The 17,079-nt window shown below is 39.7% G+C and overlaps 3 protein-coding genes across 5 annotated transcripts; 1 reads left to right on the top strand and 2 right to left on the bottom strand.

Annotated features, from left to right (window-relative positions):
• LOC108957181 lies at nucleotides 1-738 on the top strand. The gene has a single exon (XM_018867488.2). It carries the CDS (start codon nucleotides 1-3, stop codon nucleotides 736-738), a length of 738 nt encoding a protein of 245 aa, XP_018723033.2.
• Nucleotides 739-7,486: 6,748 nt separating this feature from the next.
• On the bottom strand, nucleotides 7,487-14,074 carry LOC104419925 (sulfate transporter 1.3). 3 transcript variants are annotated; one of them, XM_018863151.2, is made up of 14 exons: nucleotides 13,675-14,074; nucleotides 11,125-11,480; nucleotides 10,984-11,032; nucleotides 10,685-10,892; nucleotides 10,362-10,536; nucleotides 10,201-10,266; nucleotides 9,999-10,112; nucleotides 9,772-9,888; nucleotides 9,564-9,690; nucleotides 9,194-9,480; nucleotides 8,919-9,109; nucleotides 8,627-8,712; nucleotides 8,456-8,532; nucleotides 7,487-8,003 (listed from the first exon to the last, which is right to left on the bottom strand). In XM_018863151.2, exons 2-14 carry the CDS (start codon nucleotides 11,455-11,457, stop codon nucleotides 7,863-7,865), a joined length of 1,971 nt encoding a protein of 656 aa, XP_018718696.1. In that variant the 5' UTR covers nucleotides 11,458-11,480; nucleotides 13,675-14,074; the 3' UTR covers nucleotides 7,487-7,862. The 3 variants fall into 3 exon arrangements, with proteins under 3 accessions (XP_018718696.1, XP_039157997.1, XP_039157996.1); XM_039302063.1 differs by lacking the exon at nucleotides 13,675-14,074 and adding an exon at nucleotides 11,752-11,947; XM_039302062.1 differs by lacking the exon at nucleotides 13,675-14,074 and adding an exon at nucleotides 11,721-11,758.
• Nucleotides 14,075-15,713: 1,639 nt separating this feature from the next.
• LOC104420857 (heavy metal-associated isoprenylated plant protein 35) lies at nucleotides 15,714-17,079 on the bottom strand. Its single transcript, XM_010032630.3, has 3 exons — nucleotides 16,707-17,079; nucleotides 16,379-16,454; nucleotides 15,714-15,918 (listed from the first exon to the last, which is right to left on the bottom strand). Exons 1-3 carry the CDS (start codon nucleotides 16,992-16,994, stop codon nucleotides 15,794-15,796), a joined length of 489 nt encoding a protein of 162 aa, XP_010030932.1. The 5' UTR covers nucleotides 16,995-17,079; the 3' UTR covers nucleotides 15,714-15,793.

Here is a 17,079-nt window from a genome sequence, read left to right on the forward strand (position 1 = left end):
ATGGCGGATTTCTCGAGTTCGGTGAACGGGATGGAGAAGCTCAACAACTTCAATTATAATAATTGGAGTACCCGCATGCGGTATTATTTTCTTGGACAAGATTTATGGGATATCGTTGGCGACAACAACACCACACCACCCACAAATGATAGTGATTTAAGAAAGTGGAACGTCGAATCAGGTAAGGCTCTTTATGTTCTTGCCGTAACTGTTGAAGATGAATTGTTGCAACACATAAAGAGTGCGAAGACCCCGAGTGAGGCCTGGGATAACTTGGCGACGCTGTTTGCAAGGACAAATGATGCCAAGTTACAATGCCTGGAGAACGAGCTCCTCTCAGTCTTGCAACAAAGTATGACGGTAAGTCAATACTTTTCTAAAGTTAAATCTATTTGCGAAGAAATTTCAAAATTAGATCATCAGAACGCCATCTCTGAGACAAGAATGAGAAGAATAATAATTCACAGGTTAAGGCCGGAGTATAACGGTATTGTTACGGCCACCCGTGGATGGGTAAATGAGCCAATTCTAACAGAGTTGGAAAATATATTGGCCAATCGAGAGGCCTTAGATAAACAAATTCCTAAGGTGACAATTAAAGAGGATGAAAGTGCCCTCTTCAGTAACAAAAGAGGGTTCAAGGGCCAGAATAGAAATAGAGCAGGTGCAAGAGATGGCAAACCATGGAAAATCATGGAGATTGGCGGAGGCAACCAGAAGAGAAGGGTTATCAGCTAGGGGGAGCTCGTCAAGATTGTGACGACGGCGACGAAGATAAGAGCAACAAAAGGCGTAGCAAACGGTGCTACGTTTGTGGCAAGGTAGGACATATTACTCGATTATGTTGGTACAGGCAGGAAGAAGGAAATGTCGTCATTTCCTGCAAGAAGGAGATTGAAAGCAAAGAAAAATGGGATTTTCAAGCGCTTGTTGCAATGAAGGAACACGAAGAGCTTGCAACAGCTTGTATAGTTGAGTTGGATAATTCGACAAGTTCTGACCCTAAATAAGAGCAAGCCAAGGGAGAACTCAAAGAAGCAACTAACAACGCCGACAAGCAATCATGAAAAGAAATTGCAAGAGATGCAAGGAATGATAAAGAAGCTTGAGAAGTAAAGATGGAGAATATGTTGAAGAAAAGGGATGAGATGATAAGATAGAAGGATGAAGAAGAAAGGTTTCTTTGAGGAAAGGAGGCCATCTATACCCTACATCCCATGGTGCAAGGATAGGTGGAATAAGATCGAGGAGAAGAAATTTTATGAGAAAAAGGATCAAGATATCTTCGGATGGGACTGAATCGGTTGAAGCACGAAATGAAAATCACAAATGAGAGGCTTGATCGAATGAGTTCCAACCTCAAAATTCTTATAAAAGATATGTGAATACAAAGACTGAATTGAGTGAGAAGAAGGAAAAGGAGACTAAAGGGCATAATGAATTGGCATTGCAAAAATTCAAAGATCACAAAACTCAATGGAAAGTCGCAGTAGGAGAAGCAACTAGAGATGAAGTCATAGAGCCATCCACATATGAGGAAGCTTCGCAATATGCTGAATAGAGGAAGGCAATTGAAGAGTCCAAAAGCAACATCGGCACGGCTACTATATCTAAATTAAGAGAGAGCAGTCGGTGAGGGGGAGTGTTGAAGATCACCGCCTCTCTCTCCTGGAGTTCTCTAGATATCTCTCTCTAGAGTTCTCCATCTCTCTCCTCCAGATTTCTCTCTCTCTCTCTCTCTGGATTTCTCTAGATCTCTCCCTTGTCCAGAATGTTCTAGCAAAATCCATCAAGAAAAGCTGCACCACTTCTAGAATTCTCCAAAGAAATCTAGTTGTGAGGCTATAATAAAATAATAATAATACTTCTAGAATAGTGTAGAAAGTTAGGAAAGTCACCAACTTTCCATCCTATAAATAGGAGTAACTTGCTCCTCATTTGTGTGTCCAACTAAGAGTGTGTGAGTAAGAAGTCCAAGGGGGTGTGTGTAGGGGTCTTGAGAATGTGTTGAGTAGAGTGTGCTATGTGTGCACGTGAGTGAGAGAAATTGTGTAGAGTTGTCTGAGTATTGTATGTGGTGTGAGAAAATATTGTAATAGTGAAAGTTATATTTTGTGAGTTATATTTGTACCACGTTTCCGCAAGGTTCAACACTCATAACAACGACCTGCTACCACAAGTCCTAAAATTAAATCATTTAAAATACTCATTTTGATACACGACCGCATCCTTTCATTTCTAATCATCTCTGCAAGTGAGAGTGTTTCTCAATTTTTCACGTTCATAATTGGTTCGGCGGTTCATTGTTATAATTCTTCATTACCCCAACACAATGATGACTACCACTACTAGGATTGCACGTACTCTTCTATAAGCCAAAGCAAAAGTGTAAAGAGAAGAAAGAGCGGCAACTAGGAATACATTATCTGATGAATCCAGGAAAGCAGTCTCGTTATGTCCTCCTCTATCAGTATGCACCAGAACTGATCTACTATGGCTTGTGGCTGCACCAATACTCCGAGCCTCAACGAATCTTGAATACCTGCCTTTGTTTAAAAGACCAATAGAATCCACCAGAGCTCGATCTGGAACTATCCTGGGAACAATGACCGACCAGGGATCAGGTATGTTGCATCCTCAAGTTACTTCCATAGACTAGCATATGAAACTCCTCATTTTTCTAGGTAGGGTTGAGAAGAGATGCTTGAGGTGTGCGGCAAGTTATCATAAATGTATATTACCTTTGGTTTCTTTTATTACTGATGATTTTCACGGAAACATATTATATAAAATGACTTAGCTAACAAGAATTTGCTGGCAATTATCCATGTTTATCAGTACTGCAACGCCTACGTTTGAATGTATACAACCAACCTGTCCTCATCATGTGTTAATGTTCAGGAACGAACTTATTTTCTCCGTGTCGGACTCCGCTTGACTTGGAGAGAAACTACTATTTGAAATGTACGCATGCAGCAGAACCTTCCCCTGATGATGAGAGATAATTTACTAGGGTCATTGCCCAAATTGATATTTACTACAAGAACGCGTGTAACCTCGAACTCAACGTGGTCGTACCTAATATTTTATGAAAGAGGACATGAAACATTGACCAGTCTCTTGTTGTTCTTCAGCCACAACTCAATTCCAAGATCATCCATGACCGTCTCTCTCACTTCAACCCTAAAAACGTCTCAGCTCTCACTCACTCTCTCTCAGTCTCACCACTCCCGAACAAAGGCCGCAACCCAGGATCATCATCTCATGCAAATCATTGTCATCATCACTCGTCAGCGACCAAGTCGGTACGTGAAAATGGCTCCAACTACTATGAGCTCTTTTCGCTGAACCCCAACAACACGAGCGCTGGTGACATCAAGAAAGCGTACAGATCGCCGGCACTCCAGTAACACCCAGACGCGAGCCACGACTCGTCGATGAAAGACGGGTCGACGAGGATGCTCCTCAAGGCTTCACGAGCCCTAGGAGATGCTGTCCGACCCCATGTCGCGCCAAGAGTATAACTACGAACTGGGCCTGGGCTCCACCATATCTTGGAGATCGCCATGCAGCGTCGTCGATGATAATAATAAATTTACGAGCGATGATCAGGAATTGATGAGGAGTTGAGATGAAGAGAAGGTCAAACAATCGGATGGCTCAGAAGAATGGGTCGTGGGCCACGCAAAAAGGCGCTCAGAACCTCCGGAGAGATTGAAGAAACCTGTTCAACCAAAATGAAGCATTAAAAAAGTAAAAATATAGAGAGAAGGAAAATAAAGCATATGATTTGTTTTTGCTATTAGTCCCCCTAATTATTTATGATTATATAAAACACATCATTTGACGATTGATTTATTTAGATTCATTTATTCTTTTGCTATTCGGGTTAAACTAACTTTATTTATTTATCAAATTGCAATTTTTTTTGTTGATAGTTTTGTTTGTTGGTTAAGTGGTTCCCGAAATCCAGCCGCACATATGAATATGATGAATATTTGTAATTATTTGTTTTCCTGTGTTGATAGTGAATGTGTCCTTAGTAGTATAAGCTCACATAAGCATCTTTATAACCATGAAAAGCAGAATTCTATTCTTTCATATCAAAATATACGGATTTTTCTTCAGCCGGTAAATTTCAACAGTTTTACAAAATTGCCAACTTTTCTTGATAATTTGAGAATAAGTAACTTCAATAAATTTATACTCCGTTTGTTTTAAGAAAAATAATTTATTTGGAAAATATGTTCTTGTGAGTAATAGATTTTTTTGCTTGAAATAATTAGTCAACGAAAAATATTTTCATTATCAATAATAATTTATATTTAAATATTTTCATGGAAGCTAAAATATATCTTGTTCATTTATTTTTGAAAATGATACAAAAGATCATTTTTAGAAAATTATTTTTAAAATCATTCATTTTCCATGAAATAAATGAAGCCTTAACAACTTTTCATTTTCATAACTTACTAATGGTTCGGATTTACTAACTCTTAAATGAAGTGATCAATCTAAATTAGAGTGACTTATCTATTATTGCCAAATTCAATTATCTACCAGTTTTTAGTTATTACCTTTCATTTGAGTTACTTACCAATATATATTCTTATTTACCAACTTTATCGTTTGTGTTATCAATTTTTATGTCATTTGTTAACAACTCTTTGCATTTACTAACTCATTTTAAAAATTACCAACCTTTAGAGTGACTTGTTAACTTATATCCCATTAATTTATCACATAATATTAGGTTACTAGCTCTCATTTGAGTTAGTTACTAATGTTTAATTAATAATTTGACGTGTCGACTTTTTCCTCAATTAATTATTACATAGTATTCCATTACACTTTATACTTTTTATTATTTTATAGCTGAAAACAACCTGCACCATGAAGTTTGAACTAGCAACTGGAGCAAAGGAACCAAGAGGTTGGCCATCAAACTTTGACCTGTCAAAATCTTGTTCACATCCTCTTAAAGCATACCATGATCTGCATACCACATACTTTCTGTAATTTTCCTTCATTGTCTTAGTTGACACTTGTTGTCGAGACTTAGAATATAAGAGACTGTCTTATACAAGAGTTACATTATATGTCATCAATCGGAATCCTTGGATTACATTATGTTGAAAACATATTTCCTTATTTAGTGCGGCACACCATTATCCTGAAAAGTGCTCGGCTTGTTTCTCCAAGTCAGCCATGGAACAGATCGCATGAAATGATTTCTCTAAGTATATGTTATAGAAGGCTAAAAGTACACCCAATGCCAAAACTTTGGCACGAGAGAACACTTAAGTACCAAAAGTTAGGAAAGTGACACTTAAGTGCCATTTTTTTAAAAAAATGAGACACTTGAATATTATATTCGGCAAATCTTACTAGAAATCCTATGTAACATTTTTTTATTAATTTTACTTGTTTATGTGGCACGCTAGAGAGTTGATTTAGCAAAAAAAAGCAAAAATGTCATTTTGGCATGGATTTGAATTTTAATATAAGAAAGTAATTAAATTAAATTTTAAAAAAAGTGTAAAGAGAAAAAAATGAGAATGAAGAAGGAAGAAGATGAATAGTTGCAGGCAGCTAAAGGCTTAGCCCTCGCCGTCATTTGGAAAGGGTTGGCAACGGTGGGGGGGAGGGGTTAGTCGGGGTCGTCGAGCCCTAGCCAAGGGCTAGTAACCCCGATCGACTAGAGGTGAGTCGCCCCAATGGGCGGTGGCCCTTGGCCTAGTTAAGCAAGGGCCGACAACCCTCACCAGATCTAGGGGAGGGTCGCAAGCCCTCGCTGGTTGGCCGATGTCGTCAGCCCTTCCTGGCGACGCGCGGGGAGTGGAGGCGACAACAAGGACATAGCCCTTGCCGCTTGCAATCTCCATTTCTCTCTTTTAAAAAAAATAGTTTTAAATTTAATTTAATTAATTTTTATATTAATTATTTACTCATGTCAATAATAAAACGACATCATTTTTGCATTTGTCTAACCACATCCAAGTACAAAACGACGTCATTTTACACTTGCTTCGCCGGAAAATTGTCACATCAACATTTTGATTAGATTTTCTCGCCATTGCCACTTAAGTGTCACTTTCCTAACATCTAGTACTTAAGTGTCCCTCCATGCCAAATTTTGGCACTCCAAGTATCCGACACTTGTTATCAAAGTAAGAAAGTCCATATTGCTAGTAGCTAGGAGAAAGTTGATGGTAGTCGGTAATTTTCCCAATTTTTTAAGAGAAGAAGCTCTCTCTACATGATCCATGGTAGTGAAAATGTGTATGACACTACAATCTAATTATGTTTTTCTAAGGTTATGTTTGGTAATCCAAATTTATGTCGGAATAGGATAACAAATTATCCTTTCCGATGTTTGGCTACATCCTCTGGGACTAGATAAATCCAGATAGATCCAAATAACAAGTCGGATAAAAAATCTAAGGTAGAGAGTGTGACGAGCCCGAATTAGAAAAGAAAACTTGAACATAACTTAATAACCACGGCTCCATCAACATTACACACAACCCTCCACCGGCGTCATCTCTATCACTCACTCTTCTTCCCCTTGCTCCCCCTCCAAAATGCCCCCTCGAGCTCATCAAGAACGCCCCTTACAACCTCTCCATCTTCACTGTCAATTCTCTCCTTGTCCCATTCAGCTTCGACCCCATGACATTCAACGATCTGTTCTCACTTATCGCCAGGTCTATCTACTCATTACCATTTGTACCATCCTCTTCGGTGTTTGCTGCAACTGGGTATCTTTCAAACGAATGGAATTCAGTTCCCCGAGAGATTCAAAGCAAGGGAATATCGAATCAAGCACAAAAGACAGAGAGAGAAGCAGTGATTAGGATATGAGAGCCGCAGTGCTTGCAGTAGTAAACAAAGAGATCGGGGTCGGTACAATCAAGAGCGGTGTCTTCGCTCAAGTACTTGCATGTCGTCCTCTTCGGCATCTCTCTCTTTCATACCCACCCACACACAAACTCAGAACCTCCTCAATTCGGTTCTCAGATATTCAAAAAGCTACAACTCGGACTCCAGGAAAAAACGAATCGCAGCCGATGTGGGTCAAGTCCAATTTGTCTGATTTGTCCGTCCATGACAATGGAGGAAACGGTTTTCATGCTCTTCTCTAAAAACGTTTGCTGAAATGTTTGTAGTGGAAAATTGAAAAACTTTCCAAATTTCATAAATCTTCTTTACAGCATTTTCAAAGATCCTATCCTAAATTATACCAAACATATGATAGATCCATACGATATTTGGAGGATTTCAAATTTCACCTTATCTTATTCTATCTCAATTTGAATCTGAATGACCAAACACGGCATAAGGAGATCTAAATGTGTACCCCTATCTTCGTCCTTATCTACAGAGATGTTACGTTTGAATGAACGAATCTTCCCATCATTGGATTTGATGATTGCAGACATTTTGATATCCTTGAATGAATGATGCATATACAAAGAGATTGGGATAGAAGAAAAAACAACTGTGGAACACCACGTTCCATTTATTTGTCCCACTTCGTTCAGGAGTCAACAAGAAGAACACAAACACGCCAAACAATTTAGAGACAAAATGTGCAGACATTGCAATAACCACACAAGAGAGAAAAGCTTATGTCATCACTCACCATTCACGCCCATTTCTTGTCCTGCCACCGTGAAAATTTCACAACTCGCTCTGATTTCTTCACTGACTCATGAACACAAACTTCAAACACGACCTTTGGCTAGCATTATGGGTCTATATACACCATTTCAAGGTCTAGACAAGTCTCAGTTAGTGCCCAATCTGCTTGATTGTCAAGTAAGACAATTATGGAAATTATGGAGCATGAAATGGGACAATTAGGCTTGTTCGATCTTGGGAGCACAGGTCATAATAGCGTCTGATACGGTAAGGAAGATCTTATCCTCCCCAATCACGTCGGTGAACTTGGACGCATGAAGTTTGTCCATCACCACCGGCCCTGGATTTGCAAGAACAAGCTGCAGAATAATACGGAAAAATTAATCATGTACAATGTAAGATGGTAGTTTGTACAAGCGGAATGCAATCAAGAGATGAGCTAAAGCCCGGCTGCTTATAGGGCCTATGCTGCCAAATCCAATATCATGTTTTGAGCATGAGTGAAGATAAGCTGCTTGACACTGAGAATAACGAGAAATAGATATATAGCTAGATAACTGTACTGAGGCAATAATTTGCCCAAAAACTTAAATGTTTTTTATGAGATTTGCAGGTCGGGGCAGGAGAGATGGACACTAGATGAGAATATTTAGGTTTCATTTCAATTTAAAGAGCATTACTTGGCAAAACAAGTGACGTTGACAAATGATCACAAAGTAAATGGACCAAAAAAATAACTCAACGTAGGGTTGGCGAGATGTCATCAACAAATTTAAAACAGCATGAAGCAACACGTTTTAGCATAGCTTACCTGAATATCCCTCTTTGTGAGGCTTTTGTGCAACTCGTCAAGGGCATGTATGCCACTAGTATCAATGTCTGTAACGGCTGTACGCACATATAATAATGTCAAAATACATGCAAGGGTATTGTTCATGGGAAAAAAGGAAAAGAAAAGCTGGTCATGCAAGAAACGGCTTACGAGACATTTCCACGATCAAGTACTGGATTCTTGGTTGATTATTCTCCTTCAGATATTCCTCTTCATCGCCAAGCCATCTCAATACCCTGAAAAAATCAAGTCATGCCAATGTAAATAGCTGCTCTAAGACACCGGCACAGAATTCTCGTCCCCTATTCATGGTTAGACTTATTAATTTATGCATGTTATATACAATGGAAATCATGGAGTTCTCAGCAAAGTTGGCCAAGAATAAATTAGAAAGGACAAACAAGGGCCAATTTTGCCCTCCGCTCTCGTTCCTATCTAGTACCTTTCACGGATATAGTTTGAATTCGAAAAATAGATGGCTGAATCAACTCTGACAATCAGAACTCCTGGAACCTTTGTTGCTTCCGGATATTGCAATATATTCCTGTAAACAGTCGTCCTCGGCAGCTTACCAAGAATGGCTGTCCGAGGTCTTGTTACTTGTAAGAGTATTTTGGCAAATGAAATTGAAACCTGCCAAAGTACAAATCTACTTTAGTAATACACACAGAGAATGAGAATTATCTAAAGACTAGCAAATGTTCCTGATATTCTTACCGCAATTAAGAGGCCTATCTCAACAGAGACGAAAACCACCCCAAAGAAGGCTCCCATGCAAGCAACAAAATCCAACTTGTCAATTTTCCAAATCAGTATTGCCGCTTCAATGTCAATTAGGCCAACCACCGCAGATATAATAATTGATGCAAGAATTGCATTTGGAGTATACTTGAATAATGGTGTGATGAGTTCCAGGGTTAACAACACCACACAGGACATGACAATGTTAGAGACTGCTGTTTGGCAACCAGCCATGTAATTAACAGCAGAACGAGAGAAAGATCCTGCACGAAGTGCAAATAATCCAGTGAATATAATTGAAAAATTCTATAACACGATGTAGAATTTAGTACTTGTCCTTTCATACCCGTAGCGATGTAACAGGATGTCATCGAACCAACCACATTCATTGTGCCTAGTGCTATCATTTCCTTATTACCATCTATCTGATAGTCCTTCATGGTAGCAAATGTCCTCCCAATTGCAACGGCTTCCTACAGATATCATTAAGTTAGGAAAGAGAATCACATATAACAACTCCAATACTAAGCTGAAATTATGGAGAGGTTTCTTACCGTCAAAGCAATCATGCCTGCAATAACGCCAATCTTGAAGCCTTTGGCAAGATAAGTGCCGGTGAAAAAGATTTCATTCACCGAAGATGGATTCACACCCTTTTTCATTTTACCCACCTTCAGACGAAATTGTATTTGGCGGGGTTAATATAACTGCTATCATCAATGGAATGAGTTAAAATGAAATGCAGATGAAATAGAGCAATACCAAAGAGAAGTGTTCTTACTATTGCAACATGATGCTTGTCAGCGCGAGTAATATACACAAAAAAAGTGGACACGATAACGGAGATCAGAGGGGCAATTGCAGCTATCCAAAATAGTTTCCTGTTCTTTTTACCCTGATGTAATAGAAAGTGAAATTGAGATAAATGGCTAGGAAGAGATCCAGTCAGGATTTAACAACAAAGAACAAAACAGACTTCTTACTATGTATTTGGTGAGCAGAAGGAAGGCCAAGAATGTCACTCCGATCACTATTGTCTGCCAATTCCACTGAGAAAGCAGTAGTCAATAGAGTAAGTTTAATACTTAGGCGGCCAGTTATTCTATATAGTAGATAAAGTGAGTAGTTGAATTTTTTGACTTACCCCATGATCCACTGTACCCCAAACTGATCGCATCACAGACACTATGTCGGTCTTCTTTGTGAATATTGTTATGCCCAGCAGACCCTTGAGCTGTTGAAGAGCAATGGTGATGGCAGCACCGCCCATAAAGCCAACAACCGCAGCGTGAGAAAGGAAATCGATCAAGAAACCCAGTCTAGAAATGCAAATAGTGTTATCCATTAGTAAGAGTAAAGAGAAAAAAAATCACTTGACTCACCAGACGAGCCAAAAACAGCCTCATCCAAAACAAAAAGATAAAGGAATGAAATGCACATCAAATAATCCCAACTGGGGTGATGTACCTGAAGAACCCGAGCATGACCTCAGTGATCCCAGCAAAGAATGTCGCTGTGAATGCCAGGCGTCTGTACTCATCGGGATTTTTAGCCGGATCAATCTCGTTCTGAAGAAGAGTCCCAAGCAGAAGAGAAACAACAGCTACTGGCCCTATGGCAATATCTCTCGAGCTCCCCATGAAGGCATATATAAGAGGGGGAACAAAGCTGCTATCTGTAGTGCAATGGAGGGCATATCACTTATCTAGTCAAAATGACTAAGCTGACAAGTACACTTAATGAAAAGAGGAGAAGACAATACTTACATAGTCCATATTGTGGAGGCAAATTTGCAAGCTTTGAATACCCAATATCCTAGTTTACATGGACAAAGAATCCATAAGAAGTGGAACTAGAGTGCAAAGAGCTAATCTATCTAGCTCTTAAAAGTTGCTTTTCACTATTACCTGGGGAATGCAAAGGCTAGCTATGGTAAGTCCAGCAATCAGATCGCCCCTAAACTTAGTCAGGTTGTAGTGCCTTCCCCATTCGAGAATGGGAAAAACACTCTGGATGCCAATAAGGAACTTCCTTGACTGTGGTTGATCTTTAAACTGACGAAGCGGGTCATCTGCAAAGAAAGTCTCCTTCACTGTGGCTGTGAATTCCTGCAGAAGGCTCTGCTTTGGAGGGATGCCCACTTTGTGAATATACGGTGCCTCTGAATGGAATTGCGATGAAGCTCTGTTTGTTATGTCGGCTTCCTGTGCCCCAACGTCGCTGCTGATACGATGACTCATCGTGACAAGGGATCAGAGACAAGCTGTATTGCAGACAAGCAAACACAAGTATTATGAATGATGAATATCAACGGTTGGCTTATATCAGCACTGCACTGTTAAGAGCTTAAGAATCAAATTTTCCTATTTCAGATGGGTCATAAAATTCTCCGTTTCCTTTTCGAAGGTAGAATATAATCACATTCGGGCATAGATGTTGATGGAATCAAGGAAAAAGCAAGCCATCAGCTTAAGATGAGCTCTACGGAAATGAAGATACTCACGGGATAAAACAACTGGAAGAGGAATAAGTACCTGCAGCATGGAAGGTTTGGAAACTGTACTTTATATAGTTACAGGGGAATTTAAAGTCAAATGTTTAAGGTGACATAAGCCCCAGCCTTCCACAGTGAGAATGTATACATATCTCTATTCGATCTAAATTCATCAAGCGACCGTCCAATGATGGAAAAGGTTTCTTAAATCTTGTGAGACTTGGCTTAAATTTGTAAGCATTGACTCGAGGCAACTGGATTGCCACTTGTTATCACATTAGTTCGGTGTTTATATACTCTATCAGAGAGTTGACTTTAGCTGTCTGTACTTCATGCTCATTGGCAGGAACGTATATTTTGGAATCTGACATTATCCTTTCTGCTGACTTCTGACTTATTCCTCCTTCAATAATCTAGTGAACTTTATCTAACGCTTTGCTTTCTCTGTGCAAACCAATGTCAGATTGACAATGAACTATAAGGCTTAGCAAGCAAAGATGGTTGTCAGACATTTTCAACAATTCATTTCCTTCAGATCGACCTTTCTGTTAATGCTTATCGCTCTTTAGTTGTGGAAATTGATTAGTAGAGAAGGGAAAGATGTGCATCTACATTTGAAACAGCAAAACCGACCTTCAATTGATCGAAGACAAGAACCACTTTGCAGTGATAGAAGGAATACTACTGAGGTAACTACCATTGTCATAACTCATGAAAAGAAAAGGTGCAGTCAAAAGCAACCCACAAATGGAGTTGTAGCCATTACGTTGGCTTTATCTGCAACAAGAGTCCTAGAAGCATTTCTTCTCTGAATTGATTGAAAAGAAAGATTAAATCTTCCCTCTGAATTATTAACCATTATCATTATCACTGATATTACAATATACTTCAGTTGACACCATTTAAGCATACAAATAGTCCTCGGTACTACATTCCACAATAAGAAAGGACGAGTATAAGCATCAAATGGATGCTGCTCGTGTTGTTCTATATGATAGCTAAATGAGGGGAGCAAGGCCTTTTTATCTCTGGTGTTGTTAAACAGACAATTTGAGGGAACAGAAGTCTCTTCATCTCCCTTTCCCCTTTACAGAGGAATCAACGAAAGGGAAACAGCAACATGACTTTCGTGGACCACAAATTGAATCCATGAACAGAGAAGAAATTTTACAACCTTAACAACATCAGAAAACTAGAAGCACCAACAAGCGCTGACCATTGTAAAAGAAGTACTCTTGATCGACCAAAAGAAAACTTTAAAATTTGTGAACAACCATAAGAGGCACCAAAAAGAAGTTGGAAAATCGATTTTAACCGGTCTTCTCACTTTTCTACTAAAATACTCATTTAAAGAATCAAAACCATCGTCCCATGAGTATATTTTAGAACTCTCTCTCTCTCTCTCTCTCTCCCCCCACCCCACCCCAAATCTTTCCAATTTGTTTTTAGATCCATCCCTATGCTTCATCAGACGATTGAAAGAGAATTATCACCCATTTGAAAAAAGAAAATGACTGAAGAAAAAGAAAGATTACCAGCAGAATAATTTTTTATCAAGAGTCAGAGCCGAGAGTGACCGACAGCCACAACCACAAACAATTAAATGATGAGGAGAAGAAAAAGAAAGCCAGAACCCGACCCTTTCTTGCGTCACAGATGAGGTGTGACTGCTTCCTCTCTGACCTCTGAATACAGTGAGTTCTTTATTTTAATTCTAAAACTGCTGCAGAAACTGATTAGAAGCAAAGGAGTTGACTAAGAATCGATCAGGTTCATTGAATCTGGCGACGTTGAATTGTTATGTAAGGAAGAGCGCTCTGAATTAAGACCTTCCCCGTTTAATATCACAACGATCAAATGGACGAGGACCCTACGATAACACCAAAGCTCAATTTTTCCTGTTTTCGGACAAAGACCATGAAAGGAATGACTAAAAATGAGCACGAAGGGACACGATGCATACCTCTCTGATGGTGCACGAATATCTTAACAATAAACATTAGAGATGATCGTCCGACTTTGATCAGAACTGCCACGCGCGCCCATATCTGCAAGAGAATGAATCTGTACTGGTATGCGGGATGCGTTCAGAATGGAAGACTCAGTCAAGCCATGCGTGGGAACGATTGCTTGAACGATAATCTAAACTTTGCATGCATTATTTGGCAACAGCTATCGATCCCTCTCCTTATCCACTTCCAAGTTCCATTATTTTGTTTGACCAACATGCCGTTTGCTTGCTGCCGATTCACCGTGCGAGAGCCTTCATGTCCTGAATTTAACTTCTTTCTCTCTTATTCCTCGGGCCATGCATGCCCTGGAATTGGGTCTACTGCTTTTGGAACTGCTGAAGTCTAAGCGAAAGGCGAAAAAGTATGCCAGTGAAACAGAAGTTGGTTTTGGCTTGATATGTGGAAACTCACCCCGCATATAGAAGTCATCGACTCATTTTGACGTATTCAGAGTTTATAGGCGGTCCAAGATTCTTGCCTTCTTTTTCTTCTTATGCAGTCGACCGTTGTCCGGTTCTGTCAACCTCTCTAGACCAATCAAAGCAGGTCATCCATGTCTAATCAAGGAGAACGGACTGAATGAGTGTGTTATATGTACCGACAGATTCACTAGACAATTTATCCTGATCAAGAGAGTTGACAGAATAATCTTTTCACTCCTTTTTCCAATCCCAGATACTCGGGCTTGAGATTTATGAACACGTGAAAGAAGTAAATCTTCAACCACTGCCCCAGTAGCCATCCTTCCAACACGGAAGGGCGGGTGGGAGTTCGAATTTCCACATTCTCAGGGATTGGAATAGGGACGATTTAGTTTCAAATGTGGGTTTTGACTCCCACGCCCTACAATGAGATAAGACAAAAATTTGAAAGTAAAAGTTAAAGTAAAATAGGACCAACCAAAAAAAAAGAAAAAAAATAAGTAAATCTTCCGTCGCAACGTCAACTCGACAAGTCATGTGGAGGACATCTTAATTTATTTTGGATTGCCCAGCTCATCTATTGCGTCTCAGCTGTCTTATAAGACCATCTTTATGCGTAATATTTGCTTCTTAATTGGTACACAATTGGCATTAGATATGCAATTACCATATGTGAAACATAATATACACCGACAATGCGGGTTGGCGTGAAATGACAAGCATAGGATGACAAATGAAGCCTTTTCTTTCTCTCACGCCTTGTGTTCAGGCGGTGGTTGTAATGCAAGCCTTCTTTTAATATTAATTCCAAGCTTCCTGTGAATGAATGATCTACACGAAGCTTGGATTGGAATTTATTAATATATAAGAATGGCGATGTCTTGGATGAGCACTTGCATAGTCCAAGACAGCAGAAGGAAGAGAGAACTCAGAACATGGCCTACTAATGGGTTCATGCTAACAGGACCTCTGGGCCCTCCCTTGGAAGACTTCGAACCTGTGAACGGGGCAGCGACGCTGGGAATATCTTTTTGGTCTGCATGCATGTCCATATTCCTATTCCAGTACTGCTCGGGAATATCCGTTCTTCTTGTCTCTTTTTCTGTTGACTATCGTGAAAAACCAAAATCCTGATAATAGAGGTTTGTTCGAATCCAAATAGAAGGGACAATATGTCTATTCAATGTATTAATCTTGCGATAGACTAGAACCCCATTCGCGGGCTTGTTCTCATTTCATGGTATAACCGTTCTATACTTTTCCCATGATCTTTTTTCTTTGGGAAAGTGATCGGTTAGCTTGGACAGGATTGCAGGCAAATCACATATAGCATGTGTACAAGAATTTTCAACAATAATTTAGTACCATTGAGCATAAATCATAAAAACATGTGCACTTGTCTCTAATAGGGACAGCATAATAGCCCAAGAAAGAAGAAATAAGCAATCGGTCCAAGCCTTCCTGTCAAAACACACAACATCACTATCGGTCTGACTTGGGGCCATTACGCATAATCGATGTCTTCATCGTTTTTTTTTTTTTTTTTTTTTTTTTGTTCTTTTGCCAATTTTCTCTTATCTTAATGGATGGACCACCAGGTTGAAACAGTTCCTAGAGGAAGGTTAAAGAAGACAGTTTCTTCAATTCTTCAAGGAGGAGACCAAAACTCAGCTCTCTTCACCTTTGAGATGCTCTCCAGGACTCCAACTGGGGATACATGTCCCCTCACAGTCACTCTCTTTGACTCCAGATCTATGCTGAAGGAAGTTACTCCTGGAGTCAATGCCAAAGAATATGGTGATTCATCACTCGAATTACTTCAGTTTGAACACAAAGTAATGCATATAAAAGAATGTCTAATGTTGAGATGTAGGGATTGCAATTGATCGTGATATTGTCTTATATATTAATGCCAAGATAGTATGCAAATGACCGTGATCCTTGATGACACATCCCACTTACCATGTTACTGGTCTCATATGATTAATAACCTATCGGTGCAATTATACAGCAATAAATCTGTCAACCACAGTGAAGGAGAAAGCATATGATCTAGATATAGTCATGGTGTCGATAGCACCAGTTTAGTTCATAAAAAGTGTGGTTAGAGAAGCATCAAAAGTACTATTTGTGCAACAACTTTACACAATTAAGACCATGAATGAGCATGACTGCGTGCGTGCATGCATGCGTGTGTGCGTGTGTGAACTCAGGAGCAAGCCAGAGTGAGTACCTTCCATCTTGGACAGGTGCTTCTTTACTTTGCCAGCACAGCCTTGACAATGAAGCGACACCCTCATAACAACAACCTGCAACCACAAGTCCTGAAACTAGATCATTTGAGATACTCATTTTGATACACAACCGAAATCCTTCCATTCCTGATCATCCATGCAAGTCAGAGTGTTTCTCAATTTTTCACGTTCACAATTTGATCAGCAGTTAAATGTTAGAATTCTTCATTCCCCAACGCAATGATACTTACCCCTTCCAGGATTGCACGAACTCTTCATGTAAGCTATAGCAAAAATGTAAAGAGAAGAAAGAGCAGCAACTCTGACCTGGAATACGTTATCTGAGGAATCCAGGGAAGACAGTTGCTGTATGGCTTTTGAAGCAGTCTGGTTTTGTCCTCTGTTATCAGTATGCACCAGAACTGACCTACTCTTGCTTGTGGCTGCACCAATACCCTGAGCCTCAACGAGTCTTGAGTACCTGCCTTTGTTTAAAAGACCAGTAGAATCCGCCAGAGCTCGATCTGGAACTCTCCTAGGAACAATGACCGACCGGGGATCAGGAATTGTGCATCCTGAAGTTACTTCCACAGACTGGCACATGAAACCCCTCATTTTTCTAGGTAGGGCTGAGAGGAGATGTTTGAGGTGTGTTGTGAGTTAGTATAAATGAGAACTTGCAGATATTCCAAACCTTTGG

Source organism: Eucalyptus grandis, chromosome 9 (genome assembly GCF_016545825.1).
Source record: "Eucalyptus grandis isolate ANBG69807.140 chromosome 9, ASM1654582v1, whole genome shotgun sequence".
In the NCBI taxonomy this organism is placed as follows: domain Eukaryota; kingdom Viridiplantae; phylum Streptophyta; class Magnoliopsida; order Myrtales; family Myrtaceae; genus Eucalyptus; species Eucalyptus grandis.

Coding starts and splice junctions, on each gene's coding strand:
- LOC108957181 (XM_018867488.2), top strand. CDS start 1: ATGGCGGATTTCTCGAGTTCGGTGAACGGGATGGAGAAGCTCAACAAC.
- LOC104419925 (XM_018863151.2), bottom strand. CDS start 11,457: ATGAGTCATCGTATCAGCAGCGACGTTGGGGCACAGGAAGCCGACATA. Junction 10,893..10,983: donor GCCTCCACAATATGGACTAT/GTAAGTATTGTC, acceptor ATTGCACTACAG/ATAGCAGCTTTGTTCCCCCT. Junction 9,889..9,998: donor ACAAGCATCATGTTGCAATA/GTAAGAACACTT, acceptor TTTCGTCTGAAG/GTGGGTAAAATGAAAAAGGG.
- LOC104420857 (XM_010032630.3), bottom strand. CDS start 16,994: ATGAGGGGTTTCATGTGCCAGTCTGTGGAAGTAACTTCAGGATGCACA. Junction 16,455..16,706: donor CCTCAGATAACGTATTCCAG/GTCAGAGTTGCT, acceptor TTGTGGTTGCAG/GTTGTTGTTATGAGGGTGTC. Junction 15,919..16,378: donor GCACCTGTCCAAGATGGAAG/GTACTCACTCTG, acceptor CATTGACTCCAG/GAGTAACTTCCTTCAGCATA.